Consider the following 22,633-nt stretch of genomic DNA (forward strand, 5'->3'; position numbering starts at 1 on the left):
ATTGTTTAAAATATGTGTTAGAGGTTTCAGGTTGGGTTTTATATTTATTTGGCGAAAACTTTTGATAGACACAGTGATGAATTTTATGATTCGTTTTTCATTAGCCCACCAAAAATAGATCAGTAGTAAAATTGAACTTCATATGAGTTCTGGTTAATAGTAATTGTTCTGATTCTTAAATTTGGAGATTTGAAAAATCCTTTTTTTTTTTTTTTTTAATTTTAAATACCATCTACTGAACCGCATCCCCAGCCCTATTTTGTATTTTATTTAGAGACAGGGTCTCCCTGGGTTTCTTACCACCTCACTGTTGCTGAGGCTGACTTTGTGCTGATGATCCTCCTTCCTCAGCCTCCTGAGCTGCTGGTATTACAGGTGTGCACCACCATGTATTGCTTCCTAGCTATTGTTAATATTTTATTTAGAGACAGGGTCTTGCTAAGTTGCTGAGTCTGGCTTTGAACTCACAATCCTCCTGCCTTAGCCACCATTATGTAAGACTATTAGGAATGTGTAAACCTTAAAAATAAACCCTGAAAAACTTCACCATCTCTTTATTATTAAATTATTTATTTATTGTAATTTATTATACATAATGGCAGAATGCAATTAATTTCATATTATAGACATAGAACACAATTTCTCAAGTCACTGATTGTACACAAAGTGTTTTCACACCATTTGTGTCTTCATACATGTACTTAGGGTAATGATGTCTACTCATTCCACCATCATTCCTACCCTCTTACCCCCTCCTTTTCTTTCCCTCCCCTTTGCCCTATCTAAAGTTCCTCCATTCCTCCCATGCTCTTCTCCATCACCATTATGAGTCAGCATCCTCATATCAAAGAAAACACTTTGTTTTGGGGGGGATTGGCTTCTTAACTTAGCATTATAGTCTCCAGCTTCATCAATTTACCTGCAAATTCCATGATTTTATTCTCTTTTAATGCTGAGTAATGTTTCATTGTGTATATATACTAAAGTTTTCCTATCCATTCATCTACTGAAGGACATCTAGGTTGGTTCCATAATTTAGCTATTGTGGATTGTGTTGCTATAAACATTGATATGGCCGTGTCCCTGTAGTATGCTGTTTTTAAGTCCTTTGTAAACTGAGGAGTAATTTTTCTTATTAATTTCACCAAATTTGATGGTAAAATATTTTTTAAGGTATTTTTAATTTTAGGCCAGTTTTAAAAGGCCTCTTGATTTATAGCATACATAAAATGAAGAGCTTGATAAATTCTCACAACTGAACACTCCACACCCATGTAACATATTCAGATCAGGAAACAAAATATTAATAGCCCCCTCCAAACAATTACTTTCTTTTTTCTTTTTAAATGAAGCTTTTTTTTTGTACATATCTTTATTTATTCATTTTTATGTGATGCTAAGGCTCGAACCCAGTGTCTCACATGTGAACCTCACAAGCGCTCTACCACTGAGCCACAACCCCAACCCCCCCTGGAACAGTTACTAACTTTTAAAGCATCACCTTAGGCAAGTTATTTCATCTTTCTGTGGGACTAGTCCCCATTTCTAAAATGAAGGAATGAGACTAGACATTTTTATTATGGCTTTAATTCTGTGAAAGTGCAAAAAGATGGATTACTGTGCTATAAAACTGTTATGAGAAGTTGTAGGGTGGAGACTGCACTTTTGACTTCAACAGTTGAATTGACATGAAACATACTCTAAATTTTTTCATTTTTCTTTGTTTTCCAGGTTATATTTCACACTATGTGCTGACTGTATCTACAGAAGATATTTAACAAAAAAAAAAAGATAAACTTTTTTCAAAGATTTTGATTCCAGTGGAATCTTTGCTTTAGATTTGTGTGTGTGTGTGTGTGTATTAGTGAATTGTAACTCCAGAAGCAATGCCTGTACAAGCTCCACAATGGACGGATTTCCTCTCCTGCCCAATTTGCACTCAGACTTTCGACGAAACAATTCGAAAGCCCATCAGTTTGGGCTGTGGCCATACTGTCTGTAAGATGTGCCTGAACAAACTCCACCGCAAGGCTTGCCCATTTGACCAGACCACTATCAATACAGACATTGAGCTCCTTCCCGTGAACTCAGCATTGCTGCAGCTAGTGGGTGCTCAGGTAAGATGGGTGACTTAATAGTTTTTAAATTGAGTGTGTGTGTGTTTGTGTGTGCACATGCATGATCTTGACAAAAACTTGTTGAATTAGAATTGAATAACATTGTCTTCTATTTAAATAGATATGATGCTTTCTTGTACTATGTTGATCCTTTATTTCAGTATATTACAAGATACACTAGTAATTCAGTATTTTTCATTCATAATATTGAAATGTTCATTTATTCTTAGATTTTTTTAAGAACCCTAGCTATTCAGATTACTAGAGAAACCTAAGAGATAAGTCATAAGGAATTCTTTGCGCTGAGGAAAATACTATTCATAAACCCTTGCACTGAATTAATAGAAGAGATAAAGCTGCTTCAGGCAGTTTTACATATTAGATACTAACTGAAATGATGAAAAGGTGACAAAATCAACAGAGCACAGCTTTTAAGAAGCACTTATTTAAAAGAGGATCAAATATCCCTGGTTAGCTACATTTGGAAGTTAGTCTGGTAATTCTGAAGGTAATACTTCGAAAGTTTTATGTAAGTGTTCTCAAATTAGATGATGGGATAGTGCCCCACCCCCCACACTCCGTGGAACTGGGGATTCAATTCAGGGCTTCATGCATATGAGGTAAGCACTCTACTACTGAGCTACATTCCCAGCCCCTAGTCTTCTCAAAGGTCATTTTCCTCACAAGATTTAAAGACAAGTTTTTGAGTGTTAGATATGATTCATTTAGATAATTCTTCACTATTGATTTGTTCAGTTTAAGTCTGAAGTGCCATATATTTAGTATAAAAGTTTAATCTTCTGTAAATTGCTAAAGTATGACAAAAATTGATGTTATTACATGTGTCGAAGATAAAGAGAGCTATTCTAGGATAGTTTATTCAAAAGGAAACCTTTATTTATATGCCTATCTTGATATTACCACCAGCACTACTAAATATTTGTTAAGTTCGAAAGTACAGAGCCTGTCTTGGTGACACATAGCCAGTAATATCAGTTATTCAGGAGACTAAGGCAGGAGGTTTACAAGTCCAGCCTGGGCAATTCAACAAAACCATGTCTCAAAATAAAATTTCTTACTTGTGGGAATGAAAAATCTAACAACCACTTTAGAAGACAGTTTGGTAGTCTCTTATTAGTTTAATATTGATAATTAACCAACTAATTTGAAAATATGTTTACACAGAAACTTTTATTTGACTATTATCTCAGTGGTTGAAGACTTGCCTGACGTTCAGGAGGCCCTGGGTTCAATCCTTAGTACCACAAAAAAAGAACAACCCACTGAATGGAGGAAAATAATACTAAAATCATATAAGGGACTTATATCTAGAATATATACAATTTTTAACTCAGTGTTTAAAAGACAAGCCAATTAAAAATGTGTGAAGATCTACATAGACATCCCAGCAAAGAAGACACAAATATGGCAGATGAAAAGTTTCTCACATTAGTAGAAGAAAGGAAATAAGGGGAGGAGGAAGAGGAGGGAAAGAGGAAATACTGGGCAATAATATTGGCCAAATTATATTTTTATATTGTATGCATGTACAAATATATAACAACAAATCATACCAATGTGTTCAACTATAATGCACTAATAGGGAAAAAATTGCTAACTATTATCACTAGGAATAGCAAATTAAAGCAACTGCTCACAGCTTTTCATACCTTTGCTTACCTATTAGAAAAACCAAATTCTGAAACATGGACAACAAATGCTGAAGAGAATGGAGCTACACAAACTTTTATTTTTTACTTGTAGGAATGAAAAATCTAACAACCACTTTAGAAGACAGTTTGGTAGTCTCTTATTAGTTTATTATTGATAATTGCCCAACTAATTTGAAAATATGTTTACACAGAAACTTTTATTTGACTATTTACACCAGTTTTATTCAGAATTGCAAAAAAATGTAATCAAGATGTCTTTCAATAAGCAAATGAATAAACATTGGTATATTCATGTAATTAGAATATTGTATAAAATGAAATAATAAAAGGAAGTAGTAGTTAAGCCACAAAAAGACACAGATAAACCTCAAATATACATTGCTGAGTAAAAGATGCCACTTTGAAAATCCTACAATACTGTATGATTCCAAATATGTGATATTGTATACAAAATTAAAAATCACAATAAAAATATCATTGGTTGCTAGGATTCAGTAGGAAGGCAGGAGGATTGATGAAAAATAGGGTATTTCTTAGGGCAGTGAAACTATATGATTCCGTATTTGTTGGATGTATGATATTCTGCATTTTTCAAAAAGAGATTTTAACCCAAGGTTGCTTTACCACTGAACTTCATCCCTGGCCCCTTTTATTTTTTATTTTGTGATAGTCTCACTAAGTTGCTGAGGCTGATGTTGACTTGGGATTCTCATGTCTCAGATTCTCAAATCACTGAAATTACAGAAGTGTGCCACCACACCTAGCTAAAACACAAAACTTTACAAAAGTTTATGGAGAACAATCTGAAATAAATGAAACAATGTCACTGCAAGGGCTGTAGAGGAAAGGTGCTAACCTAATTAACTTTAGATACTTACTAGTTCAAAGTAAGTAAATTCTTAGAAAATTAAAGGCATTAGATATTATATATGAACAGTGTGTCCTAATTGATAAAGTGTTTTCCCCATGAAAGTATGAATTAATTTTGACACTGCTGTACATGTATATGGGAATTAAACTTTTAAGTAAATGGGAGGCAGATGGTAGAGAATGAAATTTCTCATTATTAGAAGTTTATAGATATGCAAAGAGGAAGAGGCTAGAATGATCTTTGTGCTAATGGCTTAGAATTGGGGCATCAGTGGAAACTTGGTTTTAACTGAATATACATACAAATGGTTTTATAGTAATATTTACACACACACACACACACCTGGGGTATAATATACACACATTTTTTTTTTTTTGCCTTGTCAGCCAAGATGGACTAGCAAGCACAATACCCCAATATCAGCATTCATACCTAGTGTTCAATTTTGGCTTCTAAATATAGTTCTTCACTAAAAGAAACCAGCATTCTTTGGAAAAGTGGCTGATTGTAGCCCTGCACTAGGAAGTTGGAGCATCTAGTGCTAAAAAGTCTAAAAGCTCAAATACAGTCAGTGAAGGGGATATGTCATAGGCACACAGGAATCATCTGAAAGAGCTCTCAGTGGTCAAATCTGAAACAGTTTGAAAACAAAACAAATAGAATTGTATTGGATTGTTACCAAAGTATAAAATAATTATTCAAGTATATACAGATAAAAACCTAAATGAATAGAGAAAGAGACTGGATTTCTCATGCGGAATTCCAAATAAATTTAAATAAACTCTACCCTCAAAGAATACACATGTGGGCTATACATAGTGACTCCCTTTGGAAAATAGTGTATGGAGGGCTGGGATTGTGACTCGGGTAGAACTCTCACCTCACACATGTGAGTCCGTGGGTTCGATCCTCAGCACCATATAAAGATGTCCAACTGCAACTAAAAAAAAAAGGAAGGAAGGGAGGGAGGGTATGGAAAGTAGGAAATTGACTAACTTCATCCTTACACAAAGATACATCTATATTTTTCCTTAGGAAGTTCATAATTGCATTTCTTTTTTTGTGCCTAGAATTTGATCTTACTTAACGACTGAGGCAGGTGTTAATTCAGATGGTAGGTGTTCCAACAAGACTCCCATAAAAAGTAGCATTTCTCACTCAGTGTGGTGGTGCATGTCCAATCCCAGCAACTTGTGAGGTTAAGACAGGAGGATTACAGGGTTTGAGTCCAGCCTCAGCAACTTAGCAAGGCCCTGTTTCAAAATAAAAAATATAAAGGACTACGGATATAACTCAGTTTTTAATCCCCAATACCCACTGCCCTCACTTTCACCAAAGTCACATTTCTCAGTGTAGGACTATAACCCAATAAATTAGGAGAACACTTGTGTCAGGAGAATATTTAGAATAAAAGGGAAATCTGAGAAGAAAATGAAAAAGATCTCAAGTTTTAAAGACAATAAGTATTAGAACACTCGAACACGTATGTAGGATCAGAGCTAGTCTAAATTTCTAGTATTCTATAAGTATATAGGTGAAAAAAAAGAGCCCACAGAATTAAAGTGACAGTCTCAGGGCCCCATTACATAGGCCAGGCCTTGAACCCAGCTTTATTCTCAACTGTACTGAGGCTGTTTGCACAGATGATGTAGGAGGAAAAGGAAGGATTCCTTTCACCTTAGACAAATTATCACATATTGATTTGTCCTTTTATAGCTTCTTATAAAGGTGTAAATATTTTATTGGAAAAGAGATTCCCCATGATGCTTTGCTATAATCACAGTAATTCTTGAAATTTCTAAAGTAGGGATGAAGAGTTCATAGTCCTTCCTTGCTTGTTTGTGCCATATACCATGTATGTACAGTAATGCTTGAAATAAGAGGGGGAGTAGGAGAAAGAAAAGGGTGGAAGACATGGTGAAAGATATCCTTCCTCTTTGATGCCTATACAGCTTGGCACATAGTAAATACAAAATCTAGGTATAACCATATCAGCAGGACAAGACTTAGGAAAGAGTAGTAGTAGAGAGCTGACCACATAGGAAGTGAAGTTTAGAGAATCTTACAAACTTTTCTGTGAATCTAAAATCATTCCAGAAAACGTTTAAAATGTGTAGAGAAGTTTGAAGTTAAACAGATATTCCAGTTAACTAATTATTTTAGCAGATCTATCTGAAGTGACAAAATTATTCATCATTTCAGATTATAAATTTATCAGAACAATATATCATAAATATAGACAATTATATATTGTCTATATATAAATACCCTATAAATTAGACAATTATTATTTGTCAATTAAAATCAAATGGCATGCATAAGATCCTGGGTATAGTGTGCAGGACACACATACAAACACGTTCGTATATTTTAAAAATACGCACGCACACACCTACATATATACATGTATATACATAAATATATTTGGATGTATATGTGATAAATATATAATTACACATGTGGCAGGTAAATGTGTAAAGGGTACTCTGCTTTTGGAAAATCGTCTGGCAGATTTTCAAAATATTATCACTCACTAGGTGTGGGTACCCAAGAAAAGCAAAAACAAAACAAAAAAATGGTTCACACAAGATCTTGTATACAAATATTTGTAGCAGCATTATTCATTATAGTCAAAAAATAGAAAACTGAAATGTCTATCAGTTGATGACTCATATAAAATGTGGTATGTCCATACAATGAGGTGTTATTCAGTAATAAAACACTAGAATATATTATAACTTGCATGGCCTTAAAAACATATGCTATGTGAAAGAAGAGTCAAAAAAGACGACACATTATATGATTATGTAATTTTGTTTATATGAAAGATTCAGGAAAAGCAAATTCATAGACCCACACATAATAGATTGGTGTTTCCTACAGTGGGTTGGGATGACACGATGGAGTAACTGTTAAAATGGTATGAGATTTTCTTTTTGAGGGATGAAATTCTGAGGTTAATTGTGTGATAGTTATTCAACTGGGAGTGTGCTAAAAACCATTGAATTGTGTTCTTAAAAATCAATCAGTAATATGGTATGTGAATTATCTCTCAATAAGGCCATTTTAGAGATGGAACAATTCAGTAGATGTGTATATGAGGAAGATCTTTTAATTAAGTAAATTTAGTAGTTTTGATGTTGCCAGTGTTCAAGTTATCAGTGCATAAACTATACACAATAAAACAGTTAATTAATTAATGAATACTCTTTTCCTGCAGGTCCCTGAACAGCAGCCCATTACTTTGTGTAGTGGGGTTGAAGACACAAAGCATTATGAAGAAGCCAAGAAATGTGTAGAAGAATTAGCATTGTACCTGAAACCGCTCAGCAGTGCTAGAGGTAAATCTCATGAAACCATCTATGCCAAGCGAACATCTATGAAGTATACTTTTCATTACCATAGGAGTTATGAGCTGTGCCTGGTGTAGTGGAGCGCAATTATAACCCAGCTGTGTGGGAGGCTGAGGCAGGAAAATTGCAAGTTCAAGGCCAGTCTGGGCAATTTAGCAAGACCCTATCTCAAAAAAGGCTACATAAGGGCTAGGGTTGTAGGTCAGTGATAGCATGCTTATCTACCATGTGTGAGGCACTGAGTTCGAATCTCAGCACTGCATATAAGTAAAATAATAAAGGTCCATCTACAACTAAAAATATATTTTTTAATAAAAAAAGGGGACTGTATATGCAGCTTTGTGGCATAGTACCCCTAGGTTCAATCTTTAGTATCCCCCCAAATTGTGAACTGTAAATGAATGAAATTCATTTTTTTTTAATTGTAAGCCAGACCTACTTCATACTAAATAATGTTACAAACCCATTAAATAAAGTAGTGAATTTAGAGTTCGTGTTGTTGGAAAAATTATTTGAATGACTAAAAGTGTAAGTATGTATAAGTACTAGCGATTCAGAAGGGCAGCCTTTCCATCATTTGACAATTGTCAATAGTCTTGTCTTCTGTCTAGTTTTAGATGGTGCACAATAGGGGATGTAATAAAAATGGAAGTTGCTATTACCTCCCAGAAGGGGCTTGCTATTTGATCATAAAAGTAAGATTAATCACTATGAAATAATATGCTAGAACTGTTATGACTTTAAGATTTGGGTCTTTGAACAATTTTTATTGTTGGTTGATCTTTTTTCCTTTCTTCTTCAAAGATTAAAATGAATAATAGTATTTCAAATGTCATAGTGAATGTTGAATTTCATGTGATACATATAAACATTTGTATACTTTTAAAATACTTGTGTAGTTACATTGTTTATTTTAAATATTCTAGTAGTACCCAGAACTACTATGCACATACCTACAATCAGCCCATCAGAGAAAGTGCTCCTGGACTGTAAAATTGTACTGTAAACCTATAAATAATGTTCTTTTTTTCTTCTAAAGGAGTGGGTCTGAATAGCACTACCCAGAGTGTTCTGAGTCGCCCAATGCAGAGGAAGCTTGTGACTCTGGTTCACTGCCAACTAGTGGAAGAAGAAGGCAGGATTCGTGCCATGAGAGCTGCTCGCTCTTTAGGTGAACGAACAGTTACAGAACTCATTCTCCAGCACCAGAATCCTCAGCAACTCTCTTCCAATCTTTGGGCAGCAGTCAGGGCTAGGGGCTGTCAATTCCTTGGACCAGGTATATAATTAAAATTTGGTATTTATTGTACTAGTAATTCTAAAAGAATAATGTAGAACTCTTTTAAGTGATATATGAAGACGAACTGGGTTTACAATATCCCACTCGGCAAGTTTCTCAGAGAACTTAAAAATTTTCTCTCAATACCAAAGTTTGTTCATTTTCAGAGAAGTTTTTTCTAAATGCATTAGTCCCTAATCTACTTTCTTAATAAAATATAGAGAATATAAGCCCAAATTGCCCATAAAAATGGTTTAATAAATGTAAAGCTATAAGACTGGGGTTCTAGCTCAGTGGTAAAACGCTTGCCTAGCATGCGTGAGACCCTGGGTTTGATTCTTGGTACTATAAAAAAGGCATAGTTCTCAATGTCTTTTATTGTGTTTCCCAATAATTGTGTGATATCTGCAGAAATTATCATATATTGTTCTTTAAATAAAATATATCATCTCTGCACCTGATGAATTTTTTATTTTGCCCAACTTTTCCTAGCAATGCAAGAGGAAGCTCTAAAGCTGGTTCTACTGGCCTTAGAAGATGGCTCTGCTTTGTCAAGAAAAGTACTGGTTCTTTTTGTGGTGCAAAGGTTGGAGCCACGGTTTCCTCAAGCCTCTAAAACTAGCATTGGGCATGTTGTTCAGCTCCTTTACAGAGCCTCCTGCTTCAAGGTATGAATCTAAATTAAAAGTTCTGCTTGAAAGGAAACATTGTCCTTTCCCTAAATTTAATAAAGTTGCCTATACCTTTACAGAATATCTCAGGAATTTTTCTTTTGTAAAGAATGTAGATCATACATTATTGAAGTTTTTTTTTTTCATTCTTTTCAGTGCTGGGGATGGAACCAGGGCTTTATGCATGCTAGGTAAATGCTCAACCACTTCGCTACATCCCCAGCCCTAAATTTTCTACGTGGGTATTGAAAAACATAGACCAAACCAAGGCTTACAGATTTTTATATTGAAGAGACTAATCAGCTGGGTCAGTGTTTCACCAACATTGTAAACAGAATTGGTCTGAAGAAAGTTATTTGAGCCACAAACAAGTTTTCTTGAAGATTTGTTCCTCTACATATGCAATGGAATTGTTGTTGCCATTTCAGTTTCAGCATGTGTGGTAAAGTTGGACATATTATTCTCTTATATCCCAAGTTAAATCAACACTACCTCAAACATAGGTATCGGTGCCTGCTATGTATCATTTATTATTCCTCTGTTTTGTTTTCCTACATCTTAAAATCAAGGCATAAATAGTGGGCTTAGGGGTGTAACTTAGTGGTATGGCGTTTGCCTACCAGGCATAAGGCCTGGGTTTAGTTCCAGGCCCCCCCCACACACACACACAAAGAGATGGATATTTAAACAGTAAATTTAAAATTTTTAAAAAATGGAAGCCAGGTGTGGTGGCCCATGCCCGGTTTGGAGGCTGAGTCAAGAGGATCACAACACAAGTTCTAGATCAGCCCCAACAATTTAGTTATAATCTATCTCAAAAAAATAAAAACGACTAGTGATACACTTCAGTAGTAAAATGCTCATGAGTTCAATCCAGTAACTCCCCCCAAAATTTGAAAACCAATTTTTTCTACTTTAAGCATTCCTCTTAGGAATGTGTGTTCATATTACTGTGTTCCAGCTGTACTCTTTAAGTGTCTTCTAAATTTTCATTTGAAAAGTTTTTTCAAGCTGTGAGATAATTTGTTAGTACCATACAGCTCCAGGACTTTATTTATTTATTTTTTTAACTTTTATTTTTGGTATTGACAGAGGTTTATTTAGGAAAGTAGATACATATTCAAAGGAGAATGGGAGCAATCTCAAGAAAGACTCTACTTTTGGGGTAAAGCAAGGAATACACATTCAAGCAAGAATGTGGGCTACTCCAGAAGGAGGAAAAAGCCCTGCTCAAGAGTATTGAGAGTTGAGTCTGGGGAATCAGTGTGTCATATAGAAAGCAAATTTTATCTTTTAATGAAGGTTAGCCTGTTTTGAGAGTTCTTTCTTTCTTTCTTTTTTTGTTTTTTGTTTTATTTTTTGAAACCCTTTATTTAGTTATTTTTATATATGACAGCATAATGTATTACAATTTATATTACATGTATAGAGCACAATTTTTCATGTCTCTGGTTTTATATAAAGTATATTCACACCAATTCGTGCCTTCATATACATACTTTGGATAATGATGTCCATCACATTCCAGCATCATTTCTAACCCCCTGCCTCCTCCCTTCCCCTCCCACCTCTACCTCCTAAGCTCCTTCTCCTATGTTTTTCCTCCTACTCCTCCTATGCTCCCCCTCCTTACCCCACTATGAATCAGTCTTATATCAGAGAAAACATTCGGCATTTGTTTTTTTGGGATTGGCTAACTTCACTTAGCATTATCTTCTCCAACTCCATCCATTTACCTGCAAATGCCATGATTTTATTCTTTTTTTTTTTTTTTTGCTGAATAATATTCCATTGTATATATGTGCCACATTTTTTTTTTTTTATCCATTCTTCTATTGAAGGGCATCCAGGTTGGCTCCACAGTTTAGCTATTGTGAATTGTGCTGGTTTAAACATTGATGTGGCTGTGTCCCTCTAGTATGCTCTTCTTAAGTCCTTTGGATATAGACCAAGGAGAGGGACAGCTGGGTCAAATGGTGATTTCATTCCCAGTTTTCCAAGGAATCTCCATAGTGCTTTTCATATTGGCTGCACCAATTTGCAGTCCCACCAGCAATGTATGAGTGTACATTTTCCCCACATCCTCACCAACAGTTATTGTTGTTTGTCTTCATAATAGCTGTCATTCTGACTGGAGTGAAATGAAATCTTAAGAGTAGTTTTGATTTGCATTTCTCTAATTGCTAGAGATGTCCAACATTTTTTCATATATTTGTTGATTGATTGTATATTCTCTTCTGAGAAGTGTCTGTTCATTTCCTTGGCCCATTTATTGATTGGGTTATTTGTTTTTTTTGGTGTTTAGCTTTCTGAGTTCTTTATATACCATAGAGATACTGCTCTATCTGTGTGAGGGGTAAAAAATTGCTCCCAAGATGTAGGTGCTCTATTCATAGATTGTTTCTTTTGCTGAGAGGAAACTTTTTAATTTGAGTCCATCTCAATTCTTGATTTTAATTCTTGCACTGTAGGAGTCTTATTAAGGAAGTTGGGGCCTAATCCGACATGATGAAGATTAGGTCCTACTTTTTTTTTTTATTAGATGCCGGGTCTCTGGTTTAATTCCTAGGTCCTTGATCCACTTTGAGTTGAGTTTTGTGCATGGTAAGAGATAGGAGTTAATTTCATTTTGTTGCATATGGACTTCCAGTTTTCCCAGCACTATTTGTGAAGAGGCTGTCTTTTCTCCAATGTATGTTTTTGGCACCTTTGTCTAATATAAGGTAACTGTAATTATGTGGGTTAGTCTCTTGTGTCCTCTATTCTATACCATTGGTCTACCTGCCTGTTTTAGTGGGAGTGTTTTCATACGTGTGTGTGTGTGTGTGTGTGTGTGTGTATATATATATATATATATATATATATATACATACACATATATACACACACACACAAGTATTTGGTCTTTGAGCCCATGAACTGTGGTAGAATGTAATTTAGTTTATTTTTTAGCTAATGGCTTGATTTTCATCTTTCTGTGGACTTTCCTAACAAAATATAGATTGGACTTTATTTCTTTGTAATGAGAATGGAATACATATTTTAAATTAATATCAGTGTGATATGGAATCCTGACTACAATATTCTGTTTTTTTTTTAGGTGGGAGGAAGGAAACAGAATTTTCCACTAGAATATTAGGTATCTTTATGGAAAGAAAAAGTTAAAGCTAAATATGTAGATGATCTTAGGCTAGAATTAATTATTTTATTTTGATTTGTTAAACCGTTAGTCTAAGTACAGCTTGATATAAAATGTGACTTATTGGGAGTGATAACATTTGTACTTAAGTCAGTAAGTTAAAAAAATGAGTTACTACAGTAGTGTAATGGTTAATTCAGTAATTTAACATACTGACTGGCACAATACTAAGTGCTCAGCAACTAGTTGCTTTTTTTTAATATTTATTTACTTTTTAGTTGTAGTTGGACACAATACCTTTATTTATTTATTTTTATGTGGTGGTGAGGACTGAACCTAGGGCCCCAAATGTGCTAGGTGAGCGTTCTACCACTGAGTCACAACCCCATCCCTAGTTGCTTTTTTTTTTTTTTTTTAAGAGAGAGAGAATTATTATTTTTTTTTAATATTTATTTTTTAGTTTTTGGCGGACACAACATCTTTGTTTGTATGTGGTGCTGGGGATCGAACCTGGGCCGCACGCATGCCAGGCGAGCACGCTACCGCTTGAGCCACATCCCCAGCCCTTAGTTGCTTTTTTTATTATTTAAAAATATTATTATCACCTGGGCATGGTGGCAGATAACCTGTAATCCCAGCAACTTGGGAGGCCGAGGTGGTAGGATCGCAAGTCCAAAGCCAACCTCAACAATTTAGTGAGGCACTAAGCAACTCAGTGAGACCCTGTCTCCAAATAAAATACAAAAAAGGGCAGGGAATGTGGTGAAGTGGTTAAGCATCCCTGGGTTCAATCCTAGGTAAACTGCCTCTCCCCCGGTCCCACTCGCGAGGGCACGCATGCACACGCATACACGCATACATACATAATTATCAACATTTTGATTATTCTAATCTAGCATCTCAAACTTTACACTTGGTGGTGGCCCATTTCATAGAACTACATAGATAATTGAGCCAAGTACAAATTAGTAATCTTTAGAATCACATCAGCATCTAAAGTTCCTCAAGTTATTGGTACCACATAGTTCAATGTCAGGTATTTTCTTTTCAAAAAGGTATACGTACACACAGATATGTATTAAGTTTTATCCAGTCTTTGAATTTCATTCCCATATATGTCCTTTCTTTCTGGAAGACCTAGCAGAAGATTTTGACATCTCTGTTGGAGCATGTTTTATAAGCAAAATGGCATATTACGTTTTAATCTTGGTGTTGTTGCTGGAAGAAACTTTTTACATTTGAAATTGTTATCTGTGTTTATATAAAGCATAAACTTATTTCCTTACCTCATTATGAGATTAACTGTTTCTGACTAGGTCACCAAACGTGATGAAGACTCTTCTCTGATGCAGCTTAAAGAAGAATTTAGAACCTATGAAGCTCTGCGACGAGAGCATGACTCCCAGATAGTACAGATTGCTATGGAAGCAGGCTTAAGGATTGCACCAGACCAGTGGTCCTCTTTGCTTTATGGAGACCAGTCTCACAAATCTCACATGCAGTCCATTATTGACAAGGTAGAGCCTCTTTTGTCCTTTATGTTAGACTACCCTTAGAATTTTGATATTTTATGATTTATGATTTGGTAATTCATTTACTTAACAAATGCATATTGAAGTGAATACTGCATGTCAGGCTTTTTGTAATTTGTATCCAGTGTGGCTGTGTCATGTTATAACTAGTCACATCAGAATACTAGTTTGTTTATCTAAATATTTGATTAGTGTTAAAATGCTTTATCTAGTTACTCTCCCACATTGCTTTGGGGGGGGGGGTCTCTCTGGTCTTTTATTTAGTCATTGCCTCTCTCCCTTTGTTATTCTCTTTGAGTTTTGATCACAGGATTAGTTAAACCCACTTTCTAAAAATCTTTATTGTCTTTCTTTAGTATCCATTTTATGATCTATTAGATCTGTGTATTGTGGTTTCTTATGATTCTTAGCCAGAATAATTTCACATATAATGAAGCTACTACCATTCTGAGGTAGATCAGATTTTCAGTAAACTTGTTTCTATTTTATCTATTGTTTATTAGGATAAAAAGACCATTCAAGTAGATGTAAATGTTAGATCAGGCTCATTATTTGTATCTGATGCTAAAAACTATATTTCTCTTAAAATTAGAGTAATACAAGGGGCTGGGGTTGTAGCTCATTGGTAGAACGCTTGCCTGGCACATGTGAGGCACTGGGATCCATTCTCAGCACCACATAATTAATTAATAAATAAACAGATAAATGTGTTGTATCCATCGACAACTAAAAAAAAAAAATAATAATAATACTAGAACTGTTTGTTGTAATTCATAATGAAATTTATGAAAGTGCTATTAAAAAGTCTTAAAGCAGTATGTAAAACATACTATAGTATGTTAAATAATAGTATTATCTTTTAGTGTTTCACCTTAAATACTTATAATTCCAGAAATGATTGCCAATTCTAGAGCCTACCGTACATTTAATTTAGAGTAATAGGGTCAAACTAATAAAATAATAACATTAGTTGAAACTTAAAGGTTGATATGTGCCTAGGTTAGAATGGAGCTTGTATTTGAAGTTAAGCAACTGACTGGTTATAATTTGTTGAAACCTTAATAATGATCTCTTTAAAGTAGTTGCTTTCCACCTCTGAAGAAAAACTTCGCTTACTTTTCAAAAGATTTTGCAGATAGGTTAAACTTTTTGTCTCAATTGAACTATATAATTAGGCATAGGTCCTAGAAGAATTTTTTCATATCCTGCTTTAAATTTAAAATCCAGAGATCTTTGTACTACAAAATGGTAAGCAAAATTTGTAATGTATTTCATATCTTGTCATTTTATAGAGCAATACATAATACCGAACTTTTTGTAATAATGGAAATATTCTTTGTATATACTGTTCACTATGTTGATCATTAGCCCCACATAGCTGTTAAGCACTTAATTTTTCTGTTTTATTTGTTGTTGTTGTTGTTTTATTTTTTGGTTATGGGGATTGAAACAAGGGCCCCACACATATTAAGCAAATGCTCTGCCACTGAGCTATATCCCCAGCTGCTGCTAAGTACTTGAAATGTAACTTGTGGAACAGTTGAAATTAAATAAAATAAATTAATTTAAACTTAAATTGCTAAATATGATAGCCAAGCTATCATACAGTACAGTACAAATATAGAATTTACTAGAAATGTCCCCCAAAAGCACTAATTCCAATAAATTAATAGAGAGAGAAACAGGAATTAACAGTTCACAAAGAGAATACATCAAGAATGGGCAATGTGGCACATGACTTAATCCAAGCACCTTGGGAGGCTGAGGCAGGAGGATCGCAAGTTTGAATCCAGCCTCAGCTATTTAGCAAGGCCACATCTTAGAATTAAAAAAAAGGACTGGCTAACTTAATCCAAGCTACTTGGGAGGCTGAGGCAGGAGGATTGCAAGTTTTAATCCAGCCTCAGCAATTTAGCAATACAACATCTCAAAATAAAAAAGGACTGCAGATGTGGTTTATACAATAAATAGATAAACAAATAAATAAATATATCACCAGCAGTAATGATTAAAATAGTGACATACCAAGTATTGCCCGTTAAAGTTTGTGTGTGTATACACACACATATATACTCTCAAAACATTGCTGGTTGTTTGTAAAGTATACATTATAGATTGTTGTGGGAAGCAATTTGTCAGTGAATAAAAACCTATAAACCAAGGACAGTAGCACACATTTTATTCCCAGTGATTGGGCGGCTGAATTAAGAAGATCACAAATTCAAGGCCAGCCTCAACAATTTATTGAGGCCCTTTGTAACTTATTGAGACCCTATCTGGGAAAAAAAAAAAAAAAGGGCTGTGCATGGAGCTCAGTGATAAAATACCCCCGGATTAAAACCAAAAACCTATAAAATACTCTTATCCTTTGAATGTGCTATTGCCAATAAATTTTTGTTTTTGTTGTTGTTTTGGTACTGGGGATTGAACTCAGGTTGAACACTGAGCAACATCCCCAGCCCTACATTGTATATTTTATTTAGAGACAGGGTCTCTCTGACTGAGTTCCTTAGTGCCTCTCCATTGCTGAGGCTGGCTTTGAACTCATGATCTTCCTGTCTCAGCCTCCTGAGCCACTGGGATTATAGGCATGCACTACCGCAACTGGCCCAAATAATTAATTTTAAGGAAATATTAAAAAATTTGAAAGAGTTTACAATCTCAGGAGTATTATTTGCTACATTATTTAAATGGAGAAAATAAGGGAGTGATTAAAGAAGATTTATAAGCTCAGAACACTAACGTAGCCCTAAAGTTAGTTGAGAGGAAAATCCTCTTCAGCAGATACATAGAATTTAATTTCTTATTAAAAATGATAGTGAGTCAAGTGTGGTGATGCACCTGTAATCCCAGCTATTCCAGAGGATGAAACAGGAATATCGCAAATTCAAGGTCAACCTCAGCAATTTAGTGAGACCCTGTGATAAAATAAAATAAAAACGGACCAAGATTATAGCTCAATGGTAGAGCACTTGCCTAGTATGCATGAGGCACTGGGTTCAATCCCAGACCACATAAAAATAAACAAATATGTTGTGTCCAAATATATATATATATATATATATATATATATATATATATATATATATATATACACATACACATATATATATATATATATTTTTTTTTTTAAATAAAAAAATAAAAGAATGAAACAGACTGGGGATGTAGCTCAGTGGTAGAGTGCCCTAGGTTCAATCCTTAATACCACCAAAAGAAAAAAAAAAAAAAAACTTAAATGTTATTATTTATTAAGTCTTGGTGATGGAATACATTAGATATATTTGTCTGAAATGGTTTATCATAAAAATGGCTAGCAATCTAAAAATGCTTCAGTTATAGTATTAAGCCAAAACAAATATATAAATAGCTGACTATGTTTTTTAATTATAATAAATTATTTAATTATGTTTTTTAAATTATAATAAGTTTTGGTACATATATTAAAAATTAAATAAAGGCATGTCAGGATTCTAAGGATAATTGTGTTATTTTCCTTTTTTTTTTTTTTTTTTTTTAATGTATGCTGTTTAAAACATTACCTCTTGAAGAGTGACCATTTTCAGGAGGAAAATTCTCATCGAAGTGTTTTCATTTATCAAGAACCCTCAATTACTATTACAAAATCTGGGTGGTAGTGTTTTCAAATTAAAGAGACGTGTTATGCCCACCTGAAGTAGATAATGTGAGAATGTGTCTCATTAAACTTTTGGGACCTATACAAACTGAATGCTTCCAAGAATCCCAAACTAATATAAGATTGTTTGAGCTGGTAGAGTTCTTGAAATTGTTTATTCCAATTAACAGAAGAGCTTCTGATGTTAATAAGATTTATATTCAGTGTCATGATCTTAGACCCTGTAGACTGTATTTCCAAATTTTAATTATTTAGAAGGACCCCCTTAGAGCCGAAATAACACACTGTGCTATGAAAACCAAAGTTAGAGCCAGGCACAGTGGTGCGTGATTATAATCCCAGTGACTTGGGAGGATGAGACAGGAAAATCACAAGTTCGAGATCAGCCTCAGCAACTTAATGATGCCCCAAGCAACTCAGTGAGACCCTGTCTCAAATTAAAAAGTGCTAGGAATGTAGCTTGGTGGTAAAGGGATTCTGGGTTCAATCCGCAGTACCAAAAAATAATTTAAAAAAAACAAAAACAATGGTACTATGAAATTGATAAATTAAGAAAGGTCCCACATTTGAAGAATGTGTAAGCAGAGGGAATAGTGCTTTATACCACATGCCTGTTTATACCCTGTTTAAAACATTGTGGAGATATAAGGAGTTTGTTTAGGTAATAAATAATTCACTCTGGCCAAAACATATAAGGTATGTGAATAAGATAAATTTCAGAAATTTCAGAAACATCTATGAGTTGTAAGTAATCTTTATTTTATAAGAAGTATCTGGTCTCTGAGAAAGTTAATATTTATGTTTTTTAAGTTGCAGACCCCAGCCTCTTTTGCTCAGAGTGTTCAGGAACTAACAATTGCTCTCCAGCGGACTGGAGACCCAGCAAACTTGAACCGACTAAGACCCCATTTGGAACTATTAGCAAACATTGACCCAAGTCCAGGTAAACCCAAAGGAAACTAATGAACTATATCTTATGTGTGTCCTCAGCTGTTCAGTGATTGTTCATTTGTCTTTTGTTACATTCCTCTAGAATTTCCCAGAATATTTTTTCAAGATCTTTTCTATAGTATTCTTTTTGTCCCAAATCTTCTTCCTTATTTCATTTAAAATAATATTTATTTGACACTTTCATTTACTTAATGATTAGCTATGCTAATCACTTCACCACGAATCTCTTTAGGCTCCTTTATATTTCTTCTTTCTTCCATCACAAAATTGTGCTGTATTTTACCTTTCTCACCTGTGCCAAAACTCATTTTTTCTATATTCTATATTCTTAGTTGGCATTTCCTTAATCTCATTTTTGCCTCTTCCTTGATACCTTGCTCATTAATTTTCTCTTTTTGGGTATCTTTACTTTGTCAGCCTTTTCCTATATTCTGTTTCTTGACCTGAAAATGTACCCAAGCTTAATTTTTTACCTAACGTTTGCATCTAAGCTATTTTAACTTGTGTTTATCACAGTGTTTATTCCTACTACTGAACTAAAACTCTGTTAATATTTGCTAGAAGTTTTCAAGTCTCTAATTCCAAAGACTTCAGACCTTTAAATTTGACTTCAGCATTTAATAATGTTGTTGAACACTTCTTTGGTATAGAAACTCTTCTGACACCTTATATTTCTGCAGTCTCATGTTCTCTTTTGTTTTGAAAGCTGCTTCTGTCTTGATTTGTACCACTCTTTTCCCTCCTTTCCACAAACTTGTAGTCGAATTGTGCTCTTGGAACTTTGTATTCTCTACATGCTTTGTTGATGATGGTTGTTGGTTTTTAGCATCAGGGTATTACCTCTTCATAGAAATAGACTTCCATATATCTCTATCACTGTTATCTCTTCACTCCAAATCCATTTCCCAAAAACTGCTCTGTGTTTCAAAGTAAGATCATCTTCATTTGATGACTGCTCTTCCTCCTGTTTCCTCACTAACATTCTCTGATGTACGTAACCTTAAAAACCTTAGTCTTCTGTCTTGCTGCATACCTTTTCTTTCACTTAACTCTACATATCATTTCAGACAACAGGATCTATTTGTTCTTCTTTTATAAGTTTCTCTATTCCACGCCTATTATTGCACCTTACTGAGATGAGAGCCTGGTTCCTTTTCTCTCAGACTGAATGGTTATAACTTTGTATCCTATGAATTCTTCCAATCCAGTGTACTTAACTGCTGCAAACTGGAACTTATTCCACACTCATAAATTTTCACTTATGCCTCATTGCTTTCAGAGGAATATTTGGAATCCTCTTACCTTTTTTTTTTTTTTTTTAAATACATTTTTTAGTTGTAGGGCTTGGGATATAGCTCAGTTGGTAGAGTGCTTGCCTTGCATGCACAAACCCTGGGTTCAATCCCCAGCACACACACACACACAAACACACACACACAAAGGTAGATGGACACAATACCTTTATTTTGTTTATTTAGGGTTTTTTAAATTATTATTTTTTATTTGGAGATGGACATAATACCTTTATTTTGCTTATTTAGTGTTTTTTTGTTTTGTTTTGTTTTCATGTGGGGTTGGGGATTGAACCCAGGGACTTGTGCATACTAGGCAAGTACTCTACCGCTGAGCCACAACCCCAGCCCCTTATCTTACTTTTTTAAAGCAGCCTCCTTTTGCAGATATACTTCCAAGATTGCTCAATGAAACCACATCAAATCTCTTCCTAGAATATACAGTAAGGATGTTGTGGCTCAGTGGTAGAGTGCTTGCCTGGCATGCATGAGGCACTGGGTTCGATCCCTGGCATCACATAAAAAAATAAACTAATAAAATAAAGGTATTATGTCCATCTACAACTAAAAAGATATATTTTTTAAAAAGAATATATAGTTTTTTCCACTTTTTTGCTTTGATCATTCTGAGCAATTAAGCGAAATTCCACAAGCTCTTACCACTATATTAGCCTGTCTACATCTATGCCAGTATATTCTGCTGTTTTCGTATAATTGTAGATAAACTGTTCATTGAACTAAAGCCACCCTTTCTCATCGTGCACTAGCATCACCTTGACAAGCATATTCCATCAGTGTCCTTTTTCTGATATCATTAGTTTTCCTTTATTAGAGTACTTCTGTCAACATTTAAATACAGTTATTTCTCTCATCTTAACTCATTTTTAGCCCCTTTTTCCACCTACCTAGAAATGTTTTTTACCTTTTTAATAACACTTTGTGCATGTTTCTGGGAATTAAACGTAGGGCTTACTCTACCACTGAGCTGTGTCACCAGCCCTGATGCCACTGTCTTGAACTCAATCCAGTCAGGCATTTTTCTCTACCATTCTATCTAAACTAACATCATCAAGGTCACAGTGACTTCCCTGTGACCAGTTCCAGAGTTCAGTTCTCAATTCTTGTATTTGAAACTATCCATAGCATCTATCATTACTTTTTATTGTCTTTTCCTTGAAATGCTTTTTTCTTGGCTTCCATGCCACCACATTCACCTAATTTCCTTCTTACTTTATTAGGCTGTCCTCGGCATTTTTTCTGCTGATTTCCCATCTATAGCTGATGACTCTTGGGGTAGTCTCAAAGTTTAATCATTGTACCTCTTCTCTTTTCTACTTACATCCAATCCCAAGACAATATCAGCAAGTCTCATATGTTTAAATATCATTTATATGGTTCACAAATTTATTCTTGTTTCATCAGTTCTGAGGCCTACCTTTTTTTTTCTGATATTAGCATTTCTGAAATTATACAGTGATATGTTTCTCTTTTGGTGCCATATAAAGTAGTGTAGACATTATAACTGATTGTCTTTTAAAATCTGAAATAGAGTTCATCTAGCTCAGTCTTTTTTCCTAGCCTGTGTGTGGTGTGTGTGTGTGTGTGTGTGTGTGTACCCAGCCACCATAATGAGTCTTAATTAGTATTTCAAACTTTAAAAATGAGCTTCTCCCCTTATCTTGTTAGTGGCAACTCTGTTCTTTGAGTTGTTTGGTTCAAAACCTCAGAAAGATCCTTACCTTCTCTTTATCTCATAGTGTATATGTGATCCATCAGCTAAATCAGTAGGCCTTACCTTTAAATTTCATTTAGAATCCACGAACTTCTTAGTACCGTCCTTGCTACAATCTTTATCTCTCCTTGTAGATTATAGACTAGCCTCCTGTTTTGTGTATGACATACCACAAGAGCCAAAGTGATCCTATTAATTTTCTGCCCAGAAATTTTTCAGTGGCTTTCCTTTACCCAGTGTAAAAGTTAAAATCTAGCCCATGACCTATAAGTCCTCACATGGTCTGGTCTTTCATTATCTCTCTCCAGCCTTGCTAGTATGGAACCTGCCAATCACACTCTCACATCAAGGTCTTAGCAGTTTTTCTTCCCTCTTAACTAGAAAGA

The 22,633-nt window shown here is 34.7% G+C and overlaps 1 protein-coding gene across 2 annotated transcripts in view; it reads left to right on the forward strand.

Moving 5' to 3' along the window:
- Rc3h1 (ring finger and CCCH-type domains 1) overlaps positions 1-22,633 on the forward strand; it is a 77,316-nt gene that overhangs the window by 24,849 nt on the left and 29,834 nt on the right. Inside the window, exons 2-7 of one of the 2 annotated variants that reach the window (XM_046430018.2) lie at positions 1,732-2,117; positions 7,882-8,002; positions 9,054-9,293; positions 9,786-9,961; positions 14,420-14,620; positions 19,083-19,215. In XM_046430018.2, the coding sequence (XP_046285974.1) occupies positions 1,887-2,117; positions 7,882-8,002; positions 9,054-9,293; positions 9,786-9,961; positions 14,420-14,620; positions 19,083-19,215 (1,102 nt within the window). In that variant the 5' untranslated portion in view covers positions 1,732-1,886. The remainder of the gene's footprint in view (positions 1-1,731; positions 2,118-7,881; positions 8,003-9,053; positions 9,294-9,785; positions 9,962-14,419; positions 14,621-19,082; positions 19,216-22,633) is intronic. The other variant, XM_058574475.1, reaches the window with a different exon arrangement.

This window comes from Marmota monax, unplaced genomic scaffold (assembly GCF_021218885.2).
Source record: "Marmota monax isolate L192 unplaced genomic scaffold, Marmota_monax_Labrador192_F-V1.1 WCK01_AAM20220418_F8-fsc00055, whole genome shotgun sequence".
Classification (NCBI taxonomy): Eukaryota; Metazoa; Chordata; class Mammalia; order Rodentia; family Sciuridae; genus Marmota; species Marmota monax.